Source organism: Tupaia chinensis, unplaced genomic scaffold (genome assembly GCF_000334495.1).
Source record: "Tupaia chinensis unplaced genomic scaffold, TupChi_1.0 Scaffold000197_1, whole genome shotgun sequence".
Taxonomy (NCBI): Eukaryota; Metazoa; Chordata; class Mammalia; order Scandentia; family Tupaiidae; genus Tupaia; species Tupaia belangeri.
In genome coordinates, this window is record NW_006159672.1 from 1,266,077 (window position 1) to 1,281,731 (window position 15,655).

At 47.2% G+C, this 15,655-nt stretch overlaps 1 protein-coding gene across 1 annotated transcript in view; it reads left to right on the top strand.

Annotated features, from left to right (window-relative positions):
* Window positions 1-15,655, top strand: part of PTPRE (protein tyrosine phosphatase receptor type E) — a 178,786-nt gene that overhangs the window by 132,924 nt on the left and 30,207 nt on the right. The window contains 4 exon segments of the mRNA XM_006146917.3: window positions 4,176-4,275; window positions 4,521-4,594; window positions 6,269-6,405; window positions 12,997-13,087. Of these exon segments, the coding sequence (XP_006146979.1) occupies window positions 4,176-4,275; window positions 4,521-4,594; window positions 6,269-6,405; window positions 12,997-13,087 (402 nt within the window).

A 15,655-nucleotide genomic window follows, 5' to 3' on the forward strand; every position in this document is an offset into this window, starting at 1 on the left:
AAAAAAAAAAAAAAAAGGTCAAATGAAAATAACAGTATTATTTTACTTATCAGATTGACAAAAATGAAAAGAATTGTTAATATTCTGCAGAAGTTAGTTTCGTCACATATGGTGGGTAAGCAAACAAGTTGGAAACTTCAGGGATAGCAATTTACCAATTTCTATTATCATTTCATATGTGTGACATCGACACAGAAGGTCTACTTTTAGGAATCCTCCTGTAGAAAACTCTGCATGATACACAAAGACATACACATGCAAGTTGCAGAATTGTTGGTAACCAGCAAAAAAGTTGGAAACAACCTAAATGTTAGTTCAGTCTTGGGTTATCCAAAAAGTGGGAATCAAAAGCAGCCATTAAGCAAAATGAGGATGCCCATCTGTGCTAAGGTGGAAACTCTCAGAGATGCTACAGGAGACAGGCAAGCCTTGGAACTGCCCAGAGGACGTCCTGTTTTTGTTTGTTTTTTGTTTTTTTGTTTGTTTGTTTTTCAGGTTTTTTTTTTTTTTGGAGACGTTTTTGCTATAGGGCATGTGCACTAGCCAGACGGACAGAGAGAGACAGAGAGACAGAAAGCTAGAAATCACCCCCCCAGGGGGTATGGCTGCGCCGCAATCGCTTCTCCTTGTTCTCCTCTTGGGATGTTGGGCACGCACACACATGCCCCCGGCGTGTTTTAAGCCACCGGGTCTGGGATGCAAACCATGGTCAACTACATGGGAGTCCAGTGACATAGCCAATACGCTAACTGCTGGTCCCTGGACGTCCTGTTTTTTTTTCACATTCAACATCACTATATTTGGGTGTATCTTACAATTGGGAGTACTTAAAGGCCAGCAGGTGGCAAGGTAGTTAAGGTGCTAGACTCTGACATAGCCAACTTCAGTTCAAGTCCTAGACTTGATGGCTTGAAAATCACGCCCGGCATGTGTGCATGTGTGGAGAAAGAGAGAGAATGGACTGCTATGTGGCCATCGCCCCTGGGGATTGATTTCCCACTTTCCCCCTTTCTGTCTCTCTCTGGTGAGCACATGTTCCCTATGGCAGAAATCTAAAAAAAAAAAAAAAAGTAATAAAAAAAATTGGAAGCACTTTACAATTATATTTAGTATATTTTTTTTCTTTCTTAGGAGTTTATAAAATAAGGATATTTCTTCCAATCCATGAAATCTTAGATGAGAGAAAAGAATGAATCCATTTATTGACCAAATCTGCCTATTTATGAGTATAAACATATAGAAGAAAATCTTGAAAAAGATACACTCCAATGTTTTCACTCTGGGAAAGAGAAAGAGATGGCTTGTGCACATTTACTCTTTATTTTTACTAGTTTGACAGCCCTATATTCCCGTAGTGCTTACATAGAATAAAACCAGAAAAATGTGCCAGATAGAAGGAAGGGAGGAGAATGGCAGCCCTCTGCCCAGGAAATTGGTTCTGAGCTCCACCCAATAGCCAGGTCCTCTAGGGACCACCTTGGCTCTGACCACATATACCCTGGAATTCCCTCCTCCCTGCTCGCCTTCTTCCACCCCAACTCACTTAAGCAAGGTCTCCCTGGGAGACTTCAGTACTTGGGCTGAATGAAGGGGCTTTTGCGACCAGCAGTTGTCTCCCCTCCCTGCAGGGCCTCCCAGCATGGAAGTTCCCTCAAGTACAGGTGGTAGAACAAATGATTTAAGGTCCCAACTCACACACAAACCCATGATTTTTCAGTTTTCAGGACCAGATTCTATGTAAGCAAGCATACACATGCACACACACACACAATTGCACATGTCCAAGTTTGTGTGAACATACAGGCATGCTTGGCTTTGAGTATGAGCTAGACAGTAACTGGGGAGAAGCCAAGAGAAGCTCCTTCTGCTCCTCCCTCTCATCCCACCCACCACCACCACCCTCTGTTTCACCCAGCCTGAGCGACATTAATGAAATGACAATAAAAAGTGACTTTGGAATGTCTTATCAGATGCCTCCCCAGCTCTGTACCTGGAGCACATTAGTGTCCAGGGGACACAGACCAGCCTGCAGAGGCTTGTTTTATTTTTTTTAATTTTGGTTTTGTTCCTTTGAAAATTGCTTATACATTTTTGTAGCCTTTACTCCAGGCATTAGCATGGAGCTGGATTCTCAAGCTTCCTGACCAGAGCCCAGGCATGAGTGGGTTGCCGGCTCATATCCTCTTCCCTCTCTCCAACTGAGTAGGACCCATGAGTCACTATCTATGCAGCAAACAAGCCTGTGTGCAATGCAGAAGTGGGGAATGTTGCTGCAGCAACGCCCTAGGAGAGGAGGTCTGGTGCTCTCTGGAAAGAGAAGGGGAACCATATAAGCTCCATGGCTGCTTTTGGCTGGGAGGGATGGACCCAGTCAGCGGTACATGGAGCAGCCAGGACCCATATAGGGCTAGGCTCAGCTCTGACCCGTCAGCGTGGGCATGAGTTTGCCTCAAGATCTTGGCAGAATAAGAAGTGGGTGATCTCTAGATGTGCAGGGGTAGTGGCTTCGGTCGGGTCATTCTTTTAGGGAAGCTGTGCAGTGAGTAGGGGAGACTTGGAGAGACACCCTCAGCCTGCTCCAGCTTAACTTTGTGTGGGGGCCATCACCAGCCATCCAGGCCAAGCCCACAGAAACCTAGCCATGGGGGCTACTGAGAAAGAACAGGCTTCCCGACCACTGGGCCCTGCTAGTCAGATGCAAGAGGCATTGTAAGGAGGGTGTTCAGTAGATGGGCCAAGTTTACTTCATGGCAGGGACTCCTCTTTATCACCGAGAGTTCTCTCCTCTGAGAACTTCTACATCTAGTAGTCACTCAAATCAGTAAAATTCTGTCTTGTATTAGAAATATATGCATATGCCACTCACAGAGTATTGAAATCAGTGTGGGGGCCTGGAGGTAGAGGAATGACCTTGAAAATCTAGCACCTGCTGCGGGCAACTCACAACCTAGTAGGCAGGGTGCAGGACCACGTGGGTCACAACATTTAGCTTATAGAATGGAGAGGCTGCAGGACTGCAGAGTGCCCCCTCCCAAGGGCCCTGAACATCCACCAGGGTCCAGATTGACCCTCCTGAGAACTTCATGGAGCCACCTCTAGGTTCTGGGAGTGAGCTCAGTATTCCCGAAAACTCAGAAGGATAGAAACCCCGCATTGCTTTGAGGGACTCTACAGAAACTAGAGAGCAAAGGCAGTTGTTAGAGGGTCTGCTCCCTCCTGGCAGAGTGGGATCTGTATCTCTGGGCACAAGGAGTCCCTGGATCTGTAGGAGAGGAGAACAGTGGACTTCTGGAGGAAGGGACCTTTGAAGTGGTTCTTGGGGAGTGAGAACATTTTGTTGAGGAAGGGACAATGTGGCAAGTGGGGCAGGAGGATGGGAGAGAGGTTGGGTGTGAAGGTGGCAGCGAGGTTGCCAGTGCCCATCAGACTTTGGGCTTATGGCAGGGACAGGTCTTACAGGCTGCTGGATGTGTTTCTGTCTCTGGGTAAGGACAAAGGAAGGTGTCTGGTGGCCAGCTTGCTACCTAGTCCTGGGAGGGGTCCTGACACTTGACTTCTGGCTGGTAGAAAAGGAGCTCGAAGCTCTGGAAGGCTGTGTCACTTGGTGCCTGGCCAGCAAGGCCTCTCTCTAGCCTGAGGGCCAGGCTGCTTCTCTGTGCCTTGAACTCCTATCCAAGCCGATGTGCCCTAGGACTGAGCTGGGTGAGTCAGGCTCCCAACCCTGTCCTGGGACAAAACAAGCAATGTCAGCACCCCTGCCCTTCCCTACCAAACTGGAAGGAGTGGCAGGTGCCCTGCAGCTTGAGGGAGTAACTGGCAGCCAGGCCATGCAAGAGGCTGGGAACTCACCCCTGTCATGCCTTCACTGGGGGACTTGCGACAAGTCCCATCACCCTGTCCTCAGTCCCAGTTTCCTCCTCAGTGGCCACACAACAATAAAAGCTGCTCATTTGTTACATCATGAGGCCTTTGTGGGCCAGGACAGTGGAACCAACCACTTTGCAAACTGTGCAGTGGGGTACTGATGCCTAGGAACAAGGGCCGATGGAGGCAGACTACTTTGCAAACCCTAAAATACATTCTAGTGTTAGGGCTCTTTCCTTGCTGACCTCAGAGCCACTGCTTCCTGCCCGGTGTCCTGATGGTGTCCTGGGCTCTGCCTTTCCCTCCTGCAGGCCCTCCAGACTCAGGTGCCTCCCAGCCGCTGCTCTTCTGGCTGCTGCTGCCCCTGCTGTTGTTCCTCCTCTTTCTTCTCCTCGCCGCCTACTTCTTCAGGTAGGAGTGTCCCGGGGCAATGACTTGCCCCAACCAGCTCGGATGAGGAAATGAGCCTTCTCGAGGCTGCCGGGTGTGGGCGGCCGGGGCTTGAGACACACAGTCGGCCAAGCCTTAGCGCAGCTCAGCCATGAGCAGCAGAAAGAGCTTCTCCCGGCTCACCTGGTGGGTATCCCGGTGCTGGGGGCCCTTGGCTCTTCAGACACCTAGATAGGCTGAAACCTAATGAGTCTTGTGCCTCTAAGGTTCAGGAAGCAAAGGAAGGCTGTGGTCAGCGCCAACGACAAGAAGATGCCCAACGGAATCTTAGAAGAACAAGGTACGGGATTCCTCCCTCGGGCTAAAGGTTTCCTTCTTAGCGGAAAGTGGGCTGTTGGCTTTCTTTACCATGTCAAGTAAGTTTTAAATTCTTCCGCCTTGAGATTTCCATCTCACTTTACATGGCATTATGCTGTCATATATTTCTCTATTTCAAATTTTTACTTCGTGATCATTTTCTCTCTGGGGTGAAGCAGATGTTTGAGACGTTTTTGTTTGTGGCTTTTTTGGAGCGACTGTTCACATCCTGTCGTGTGCATAGGGTTTTGGTATATAATGCTTTTCAATTAGGCCCGTAAATCATTCCAAGACTGTCTGGTTCAGAATCTGAACTGTTCAACTGGCTTGTGGTCTGTAGGACAGAGCTGAAGGAAGGGACTTGCTCCACGTAGTGTTTCCGCGCTGTGGGGCAGATACATCTGCAGATTCAAAGTTCGGTTTCCAATTTGTCAATGCTGCTTGCAAAGGTCTACTGCTTCTCCTTCCACACAGTAAGATGACCGACAAAGTGCTTAAGGCAGAGGCTTTAAAAAACACTGGCTCATACCAGTGACTATGACTTCCTGCAGTCAGCTTTCTACCTAATGTGCTGTGGTCTGGGGGGAACACACGTGTTCAGACTTCAAATGGCATTATAAAATAACCATGAGATACCAAAAAGACTATCTGTAACAAAAGGTCCAACCAAGCCATGGTTTTGCAGTGCTTGGGGGCCACAGACCCTTGTTAGATGATGTTAGATGATGATGTGGCCCCGGGTGCCTTGTTCCTGCCCCCTCCCTGCCCTGCATACTTCAACAAATGGAATGGGAGGAAAGAGGGTGGGGCCGATGAGTAGCAGAAGCCTAGCTGCACTCATCCTGATCTGCATGTCTCTTGAGGAGTGCGCCGTGGGGTGAAGTTCTTGGCTAGGCTGCAGCATGGCTCTGCAGGTGGGGACAGGCCCTTTTGCAAGTGTGACAGCCAGTTATTGGCCTTGTCAATATCTGCTCTTTCTCCAGGAAGGGAAGCACAGTCCATGACATCGCTTCTAGCCTCACTCTGAACTGGTGGAAGCAATTTGTCCAAGAACTCCCTTAGCTCGCCTTTCATTTTTTTCTTTCCTTTTGTTTTCTTTTCTTTTTTCTTTTCTTTTCTTTTCTTTTTTAATGTCTACCCTCTCCCCTCTTCAAATAAGAGTGGCTTCTCTTGTTTCCTTAGAAGTTTTGGGGAACCAGGACTATGTGTTACCAAAAGAGAAGATTGAGAGAGACTCATTCTATCTGATTTACTGTGTGCTCTGAGCTTGCACCCAGGAATCTATTATTTCTCTTTTCTACTTCCAAACCCATAAATCTGAGTTGGTGTGTGAAGACACCTTTGCTCTTGTGCAGAAGGATCAGGGGTTGGAGGGAAATCGAGATAGGTGGATGAATGCACTGGGGAGGAGGAGGTGTCTTTGATGGGTGAGAGCAGGTAACATTGGACAGATGATGCATCACTTCCAGATGATGCGACTGGATCACAAGAAGCATTTGGTTTGCCTGCAGTTGTTCAAGGCCCTGCTTAGACCAGGGCTACATGCTTTGAGAGGATGGTCCCTCCCTCTAGCTGTGTGTTGGTAATCTGTCTGGTAAATGAGTCGCCCACCTGGGAATGTGTCTAAGTGGCCCCCACATTTGTTTGGACCCCACAGAGCAGCAGAGGGTGATGCTGCTCAGCAGGTCCCCTTCGGGGCCCAAGAAGTACTTTCCCATCCCTGTGGCGCACCTGGAGGAGGAGATCCGCATCCGCTCAGCTGATGACTGCAAGCGATTTCGTGAGGAGTTCAACGTGAGTGTGGGGAGGACCCCTCTCTTTCATGTCCTGTGGTAGAGGTCCTATGACATACATTGTGAAATTTCAGAATAAACTATCCCAACGGCTCAGAACCTTGGCATCAATTATGGCCCCGTCCCAAAAGTGGGAGTGCAAGGAAACATTGCCAGTGCCATGCCTCGTCGCTGACACTCTTTCCTTATTTAGGAGTTCAACGTGAGTGTGGGGAGGACCCCTCTCTTTCATGTCCTGTGGTAGAGGTCCTATGACATACATTGTGAAATTTCAGAATAAACTATCCCAACGGCTCAGAACCTTGGCATCAATTATGGCCCCGTCCCAAAAGTGGGAGTGCAAGGAAACATTGCCAGTGCCATGCCTCGTCGCTGACCCTCTTTCCTTATTTACAAGATGAGATGATTGAGGTAGAGGCTTGCGAACGTTCCTTCCATCTCAGGCTCTCTGAATACTGCCTCCTCCTAAAATCAGTTGTGACAGAAAACTTGTTACTCTGATCATGTGGAAGACACGGCCTGAACATAGTATGGCAATTTCATGTTGAAAGCAATGAAGCCTCCCAACCACCCTTTCTTAGCTTCTGAGGGCCCAAGCATCTAATTAGAATAGAAAATGCCCCTCTTCTGAAACACCTTCATAGCATCAAGCAGTAATGAGGACTGCCTTGAGGGGACACTAGCCCTGCCTCCAATGGCACTTTGATGTCTGATCTGTGTGTGAGTGTAAGCACGAGTCTTGACTTGTTTGCATCCTGCTACTTCTGTCTTGGATAAATTTCCTCCATAAACGTAGCAATAGCATCAGCTAACAGATTTAACAGCTGAGAGGAATCTAACCACTGGTTCAGCCTTAGTACCAAACTGGTTCTCCTAATGGTCAACAAAACATACAGATACAAATTAATGACACCTCCCTTGTGTTATTCATTTTTAATTTAATGTCCTGTCAATTTTCAGTCTGCTATCAATAGATAGATAGTAGATAAATAGATAGATAGATAGATGATAGATAAGTAGATAGTTAGATAGATAGAGATAGACAGGTAGACAGACAATCAAATAGGCAGACAGATACTGAGAAGGGTTATCTTGGATAATGCTATTCTGTGGTTTTCCCTGATCCTGTTTTGAGTTTTGTTATGCATCTTTACCTTTGTACATGGCTGTTTGCTGAGTGTCGAGCTCAAAAGAGGATGGGTTTCCAACAGGATTGCTGCTCACCCTGGCCCTACCTGTGGCACCCTGGCCCTTGGTGTGTAGGTTAATCTCCTTGAAACCTGCATCCACCATCTCTGAGAGGGGAGGGAGAGGGAGCCTTTCTTTATAATCACGCAACCACCTCAAAGGTGAACTCAGTGGATTTTGTAAACAGCCAAGTTGTGCAAGTGTGACATCTAAAAATGGCAAGAATGTTGCTGCAGACACAGAAACGACCTGCCAGGGCACAGGAGGGTGTGGCGAACTTAAACTGTACTTTGCTTATTTTTTTAGCCCACGCTTCTATCTTGCTTCCTTTTTATTGTTTCCAAATGCGTCCCCTTTTTCCAAGAAATTAGGTCATATAGAAAGATAGCTTTAAGCACGATTGTTTCGCAATCTCTCTGCCTGACAAGAGAAGTTAATTCTCCATTTTCAAAATAACTATCCAAATGTGTGGCTAGATGACTTTGGCCCTCTCCCTTCTTGTCCTATTTCCTCTTACGCTTTCATTTCTCCATGTGGGGGGCTTTGGTGGTCGGACTTGCTGATGGAAGCTTCTGAGTCAGAGCCAGCTGCTTCTGCCCACTTTGGAAGAAAGGCAACTCCTGAGGAGGAGGGCCAGGAATAGTGTGAGATGGACGAGGCACTTCCCCCAGGTGCAAACTAAAAGGGCACCGAAAAGCTTAATGGTGGGGAGAAATCATATTTCAACGCAACCTTTAAAACATCAAAATTAATGCAAGCAATTTAGGATTAACAAAATAGCACAACTATACATCATCTTTTCTCTCACCCCAGACTACCAATTTGTTTTTTTAATTATTTATTTAATTTTATGTATTCATTCATTTATTTTAATTTGACCAGAGAGAGACACAGAAAGAGAGAGAGAAAGGGAGAAAGGAAGCCACCAGGTCCAGGACTTAAACTGTTGTCGGCCATGTGGGAGTGTCCAGCACCTTAACCACAACGCCACCTGCTGGTCCCTACCCAGACTACCAATCTGGCTAGTTACGACTTACATACGGATTCTCTCATTATTTAAAAATTTGATGCTCTAGGGGCCAGCAGATGGCATAATATTTACATTGCTGGACCCCCATATAGTCAACCATGGTTAGAGTTCCAGACCTGGTGGCTTGAAACTCATGCTGGGCATATGTGTGTGCTTGCCCAAAATCCCAAGAGGAGAATGGAGAAGGGATTGCTGTGTGGCCATCCCCCGGGAGGGTGATTTCTCACTTTCTGTTTCTCTATCTCTCTCTGGGTCTCCGGCAAATGCACGCGCCCTAGAACAAAAAAAATCTCTAAAGAAAAAAAAAAAAAAGATGTGATGCTCTGATCATCATGCATTTTGTGCATCAATCTGGATTTTTTAATTGCATTAGTATATCATTTCTCTTGATTCCAGAGTTTTTTAGGTACCCCTTTCTATTTTGCACCCTCACATTGCTCCCACTCATCCAGCCTGGCCACTGATCAGCCCCTCTGCTGCACATTGGAGTCCCTCTGCCAGGTGACCCAGGTGACAGTGATGCAGTGTAAGGGAAGAAAGAGTACTGGACTCAGATCCAAAATTGTGGTTCTTGGTCCTGCCTCGGGGGGACCCTGGCAGAGCAGCTTCTTTGTGTCTTTCTCAGGATGGGGTTGGCCATGTCCTTAGACCACATTTTTGCAGTATCGTTTGAATACCAGAACCAGCCATAGCCAGTCCACTCTTAGGTCCTTACATGGACATGCTTAAGCTTGTCTCTCAAAACATAATTTCTCATTTTCTGCCCACTAGTCTGAGTTCCTCTCCCAGAACTTACGAAAGGGATAGGTGAGTCTCAGAGTCGCTAATTAATTGAGTTTGGACATCTATGTATGGCCAATCAAAATTCTAGTCAACTTGATGAGGATAAAAAAAAGCACTTGTCAGACAGGAAGGTGAATGCTGGAGTCAGCCTGCCTGGGCGTCTGTCCCAGCCTGGAGGTCTTTAGTTCCTTGCTTAACCTCTGCTTCAGTTGTCTCATTTATGAAATGGGCTCTGACCTGGAGGGTTGTGGTAGCAAGTTAATAAAATAAGGTAACCTGTAACATGCAAATGAGTCATGTTAGGACAAACTTCTGCAGTCTCCACCCCGCAATGGTAGAATGCCATCTCACTAAAGTCTGCTCCCAGTCCTCAGATTAAATCCTGGCAGTGAGTGTTATCAAGCTGAGGAAGAAAAATCCCCCTCTGCAGAAAAGATCTTCCCGGACAGTTACTTTAAGCCTGATGCCTAGGACAGACTCAAAGGTAAAAGTGGTAGAAAAGCAAAACGGTGTGACACCAGGAAAAGTCCCCATATGATCATCAAACCAGAACCATCCCCTGGAGCTTGCTGCAGTAGCTTGGGCCTCATGTAGAACCACCCACGCCTGACTCCTTGTCTCGTTTGCTGCCACTTACCTGACTGAGGAGGGAAGGAGAGGAACTGGCTAATGTAGTCATTGAGCTGAAACCTCACCTCCAACAAACGACAAACTCTCTCTGAACAATTTACACGACTGTAGCATAGCAAGGTATTTATCAGACACTTACTACATGTGGGGTTCAAGCTAGATGCTGTAGTTACTGCAGGCCTCTGCCCCGGCCCTCTATTTCCCCTGGGCTACCTGAATAACAGAGATTTGCGTCCCCAAGTGGACTGAGTGCAAGAAACTGCTGGGTTGAGTCTGTGCCAGTGGTTATTCTCTATACTTGGACCTGGGACAGGCATGCAGTGCACAGAGCCCTAGGCCTCCCTTACACCATCTGGCCCTCTGTGTAGTCCATGGAATGGGTTAGTGTTACTACCTCATCTCCATATTTAGGATCTTGGGAGATGTCAGAGATATCATAGCCTGATCCTTTCTTACTGCGTAGGCCCCACTAGGGAGGCTTGTTAATTTTTTTTAAAATTTATTCTTTGGGGGATCAGCAGATGGCATAATGGGTTATGTCGCTGAACTCTCATGTAGTTGACCCTGGTTTGAGTCCCAGACCCTGTGACTTAAGACATATGCCAGGCATGTGTGTGTGCATGCATGCCCAAAATCCTAATAGGAGAATAGAGGAGAAGGGATTGTGGCATGGCCACCCCCTCTGGGGGGGGGGGGGTTCTTGCTTTCTGTCCATGTTTCTCTCTGTCTCTTCAGTGAGTGCACATACCCTACAGCAAAAACCTTTTTTAAAAACGTCATTATTTTCAATAGCCTTGGTTAGAGCAGTTGTAGGTGTATATAAAAAGTGCAGAGTTTCCATATAACCCATCTCTCCTCTGCCCACACTTTGCTCTGTTGTTAACCTCCTGCATTGTTGTGCTACATTTGTTCCATTGGTGAACTGACATCGATGTGTTGTTACCAACTAAAGTCCATAGTTACAGTGTGTGTTGTACATTCTATAGGCATTGACATATGTACAGTGTCAGGCATCCATCATTCCAGTATATGTCTTGTTTTCGTTCTCAGTGCTGGGATCAATAAAACTTTTAAGGGTAGAAAAAGAGAGGACTCCAGGATGTCACAGCAAATGAATGTTTCAGATAGGTAAGGAAGGTCAGTATTAAGTCAGTTCAGGTGAATAATCAGCTCCAGGGTGAGAAGGAGGCTAGGTACAAAGCTGAGAACTGTCAGCCTCGCTGAGACATCTATGGTCTCTCCACACCAAATCTGGCAGAGCCTCTGCCTGTAGCCATGAGGTTTGGGAGTTCCAAAGAAGAGGACAGAGAGAGCCTGTGATACCTCACATGAGTACCAGCTGGCCAGGATTGAGTCTGCAATTGAAGAAGCTCCCTGCCCCGGGAGAGGAAGACTTAGAGCACCCGTGGGCAGCAGGGCAGGCCCTGACCCCCAGCATGAGGAAGTCCAGGACAGTGTGACTTTGCACCAAGTTTGTGCTGTGAGGCCTGTCCCAGTTTCCTGGAGACTTAGAACAAGACACATGGAAGTTGTCACGTTTTCCCCACATTTGATAAAATGAACACTTCCTTGTGAATTAAGTACTGACTCTGGTTCAGACTGCCAGGACCCCACACAGTGTCCTTTTTGCTAGCCAGCTGGCCTTGCACAGATGCACAACCACTTTGCCTTGGGTTTCAGTTTTAGCATCCATGAAATGGGGGGAGGGCTGATCCTAGTGTTGACTAATACCAGATGAGTTGTGAAGGCTGTGCCGATGGCCCAGTCCCTCTTAGTGTGCCTAACTCTCTGTAAACAATCAATAACTGGCTCTCAGGCCTGGCCAATGGTCAAGTTTAATATTGAAAAACATGGTTTGGGGGTTCAAAAGACTCTTCACACCATATGCCATGAGGAGCTCTCCTAAGCAGGGAGCAAATACAGTGTAGCTGGAGCCAACCAACCATCAGAAGTGGCTCCAGGTAGTAGAATGAAGCTAGACTTGAGGACACCCGAGTTTATACCCAGCTGGCCACTCATCAGTTACAGTATTCAATGGAGGAGTTCATTCCACACCTCACTTTCCTCATCTGAGATAAGGGATGGCTTATGTGGAGCTTGTTAAAGGAATGTATTGGATCCTCTATAGGGATCTTAGTAATGTGTGTGTTGATTCAAAAGGTCTGGGGTCATTCCAGCGAGTCTGCATTTCTAAGGAACTCCCAGGCCTACAAGCACACCTGGAGTTACAAGCAAGGTTACACTGTATCTAAGGTCACTTTCCCCCTCCCAGCCTCCCTTCCCAGGATCTTCTATTCATCATTCAGCCCACGCCAATATCACAGCATCCCTTTTTCAATCCTCTACCCATATGTCCTGGCTCCCATGTCTTCGGGTCAAAGCTCGGTGCTGGTCCATCCATACTCCCCTGAAGAATGCCTGTTCTGGAATTGTGGGTCCCAAGATACTGGGGATGCACAGACAAGTCCCTACCTTCATGCAGCTCAGGGTCTAGCTTATGGGACCATCATTTTGAGCACACACTTGTCGGCCAGGGTCTATGTTTCATTTCTTCTCTTCCCTGTGCCTGATAAAAGGTCTGAGGGAGAGATAGATGGTGGGAAGAGATAGTTTGCTCAGAGACATGTGTTTTTTTTCCTTTGGTTTGCTCATGATACCGCATATGTAAGAATAAGAGAAAGAGAAAGAGATATGAATACCGTCCATGGCTTGTGATGACATCATGAACCCCTTCCTCCAGTCCTCCAGCCCATCAGATCTTGGGCACTCACACACATGCCCAGTGTGTTTCAGGCTGACGGGCTGGGAATTCTAACCATGGCCACCATGTGGAACATTACTGTTCCACCATAGAGCCAGCCTGAGATGGGTTTTCTTAATTTCTCTGTCAGTAGGGAAGCTGACATAAACATGGTGCTTGGATTCATCACGTTTAGCGCTAACTGTATATTTTTTTTCCAGTCATTACCATCTGGACACATACAAGGAACTTTTGAACTGGCAAATAAAGAAGAAAACAGAGATAAAAACCGATACCCCAACATCCTTCCCAGTAAGATTTTACTTTTTTTGCATGATTGGTGGCATTTGCCCTAAACTCAGCATTTCCTTTCAGCTCTTCCATGATAGTGTCTGTCCAGTAAACATTCCTAGTATTCAGAGATCAAGGGCCCATATATCAATATAACTGCCCAACCTTTGTGCTTAGGGCTCCAGAACATTCCTCTCTCTAGGTGCCAATCACCTGCACAGAGCTTGGGTAGCTTCGTTGTGGTCTGGCTGCTGAGCCTATGTTTCCTTCTGAGGCCTGGGCTGCCCAGGGCCCAAACAGGACGAGGGTGCTGCCTCAGGGTCCTGGGCACCAGCTGACAGGGCCTCTCCTAGAAAATTCAGGCCTGAGCTCTGGTCCAGGCCTTGTGACCCTGGGCAACTCCCCTGCCTTAGACTCAATGCTCTTTTCCACAAGAAATACATCTTCATTGACTTCTGGAGTCCTGGCCTAAGGACAGAAACCACAGGACCAGACACCTGTAGAAGACTTAGAACCAGTCTGATTTTAACCCCAGCAATGAAAGCTAGTCTTAGCCTGGGGACTGTGGCAGGTGAGGGAGCAAGCAGTTGTATGCCAGGGCATCTAAGTAACCTGCTCTAGCTGAATGGGACACACCCAGGGTGGGGGAAGCTCTCACAGCCTGGCTCTGAGCCACCTTTGTAAAGGTGGGCCTAGAGGGGTTACAGCATTTTCCACCCAGCCTGGACCCCTCCCAGCCTGGGCCCCTGTTGGCTCCATCTCCCAGCCTAACAGAACAGTAGCCTCGAAGTGCCCCACTAAGTCAAGGTTCGAATCCTGAACTCAAGGCCTCCCCGGTCCATGGAATCACTCCTATCAGGCAGCACCTCTGAGACAGAGGAACCAGCTCGTGGTGGGCTTCCATGTTGCTCTTAGCTACATTTTTAGGATTAGAATGACTCTATCAGCTCTATATGTAAGAGAAGCTCTGGTCTGTTCAATCTGTGGTCTCAGGGTCTTCAGCACTTTCTAGAAATAATTCTTTCCCATTTTGATGCATAGGATTTATATATGGCTTTTACAAAACCTACCATGAGCCTGTGAGCCAAATAACATTAGAGAGATTAATCAAATAGTTTTTTATTCAATAAATATTTGTAGGAGTGGCCCAGGGAGGACTAGGGGTGTGGTCAGGAGGCCACTACAGTGATTCTGTACCTGCGTTGTGAGGGTGGCTTAGACCAGGGTTAGGTTCTGGATACATCACAAAGACCAAGTCAAGAGGATCTGCTGATAGTTGGGGTGTAGAATATCAGAGACAGGAGGCAACTCACATGGCTTGAACACTTGGAAGAAAGGAAGATCACGGTCAGAACAGGTCTTAGAGCTTTAGAAAAATAATGTGTGTCAAAAAAACCCAGGGTATTTGGAAATTCATATCAACTGTTGATTTAATTAACCACCTTAATTTATTAAGGTTATGCCTTAATTTGCAGGTGTAGGTGTTAAGGACCAAGCACTTTCCTAGGTTTCTTGCCTGCATTTCTTCCTCATCTCTAAGCCTTTGATCCCTTAAAGGAAATGTTTGCATTGTTAATTAAGAGTATTGGGGCCACAAAGGACACAGAATCAATGGCCAAGTATGGGAGTCATCTACACTAAACCCATGCCTCCCAGATGCGATAGCCCAGGTAGACATAGCCTCACCTGGGAGTCTCCAACCTGGAAAAGGCAGAGCCCACCTTCTGTAGATCTTCTTCTCAAGAGGTATCCTCTAGCCTGCTCAGGGGAAGTAAATTGGCCTTTCCTCCAAGTATGAAAGTGCAGCAGGATTCTGAACAGGCTTTTCCAGCTTCCTACATAAATCCTCCCACACCCCCAGAGTGAGGGTCTACCTCAGCTCCCCCCACTTCTGCCCAGGAGCACCACACCATAGGGATTCGAGGGTGCTGACAGCCCTCCAGGGCGAGGGGACTCTACCAGGATGTGGTGGTTCTCAGATTGATAGGATGCTGTGTTTCTAAGATGGTGGCCCGTTCTGTCCTGGTGAGGAGCAACAGGATGATGTCAGGTGTTTGGTATCAGGAAAATCAAAGGCTGAGGGAGAGACATGCCTGATTAAATTGAGCAGTTAGTCCCCTGCTGGAGCTGGATCTTGGGGCTGTTAGGGCTGCACCTGGGAGCCGAGCTGCTCCCTACACCACCAAGCTGAAATCCCCTGCTCTTTCTTAGGGTGGGGAGTTGGGGTCAGCCGGAGGAGGCAGGAGGTAGGGTCCAACACCCATAGTCCTGAGTGCCTCCTCTGCTTTTCCCAGTCTTCCCCAAGCTCAGAGCGGACTCTTACCAGATAGACTTACAAGATGGCCTTTTAGCCATGAGGTCGATCTCATTATGTGGGCCTGGAAAGCTCTGGGGTCAAGGCCATTTGTGTGTCTAGGAGGTTGGACTTTTGCCTGCAGAAAGGTTTCATGGCTGATGATGAGAAAGTTCTCATTTCTGGAAAAATGCCAAGAGTTGATCATTTTAGGAAATAATGTTTTGAAAGTGAAGTGTGACTTTTTAGAATTAAAAAAAAAAAAAAAAAAACCCAAAAGGAAGCTCTTAGAAAAT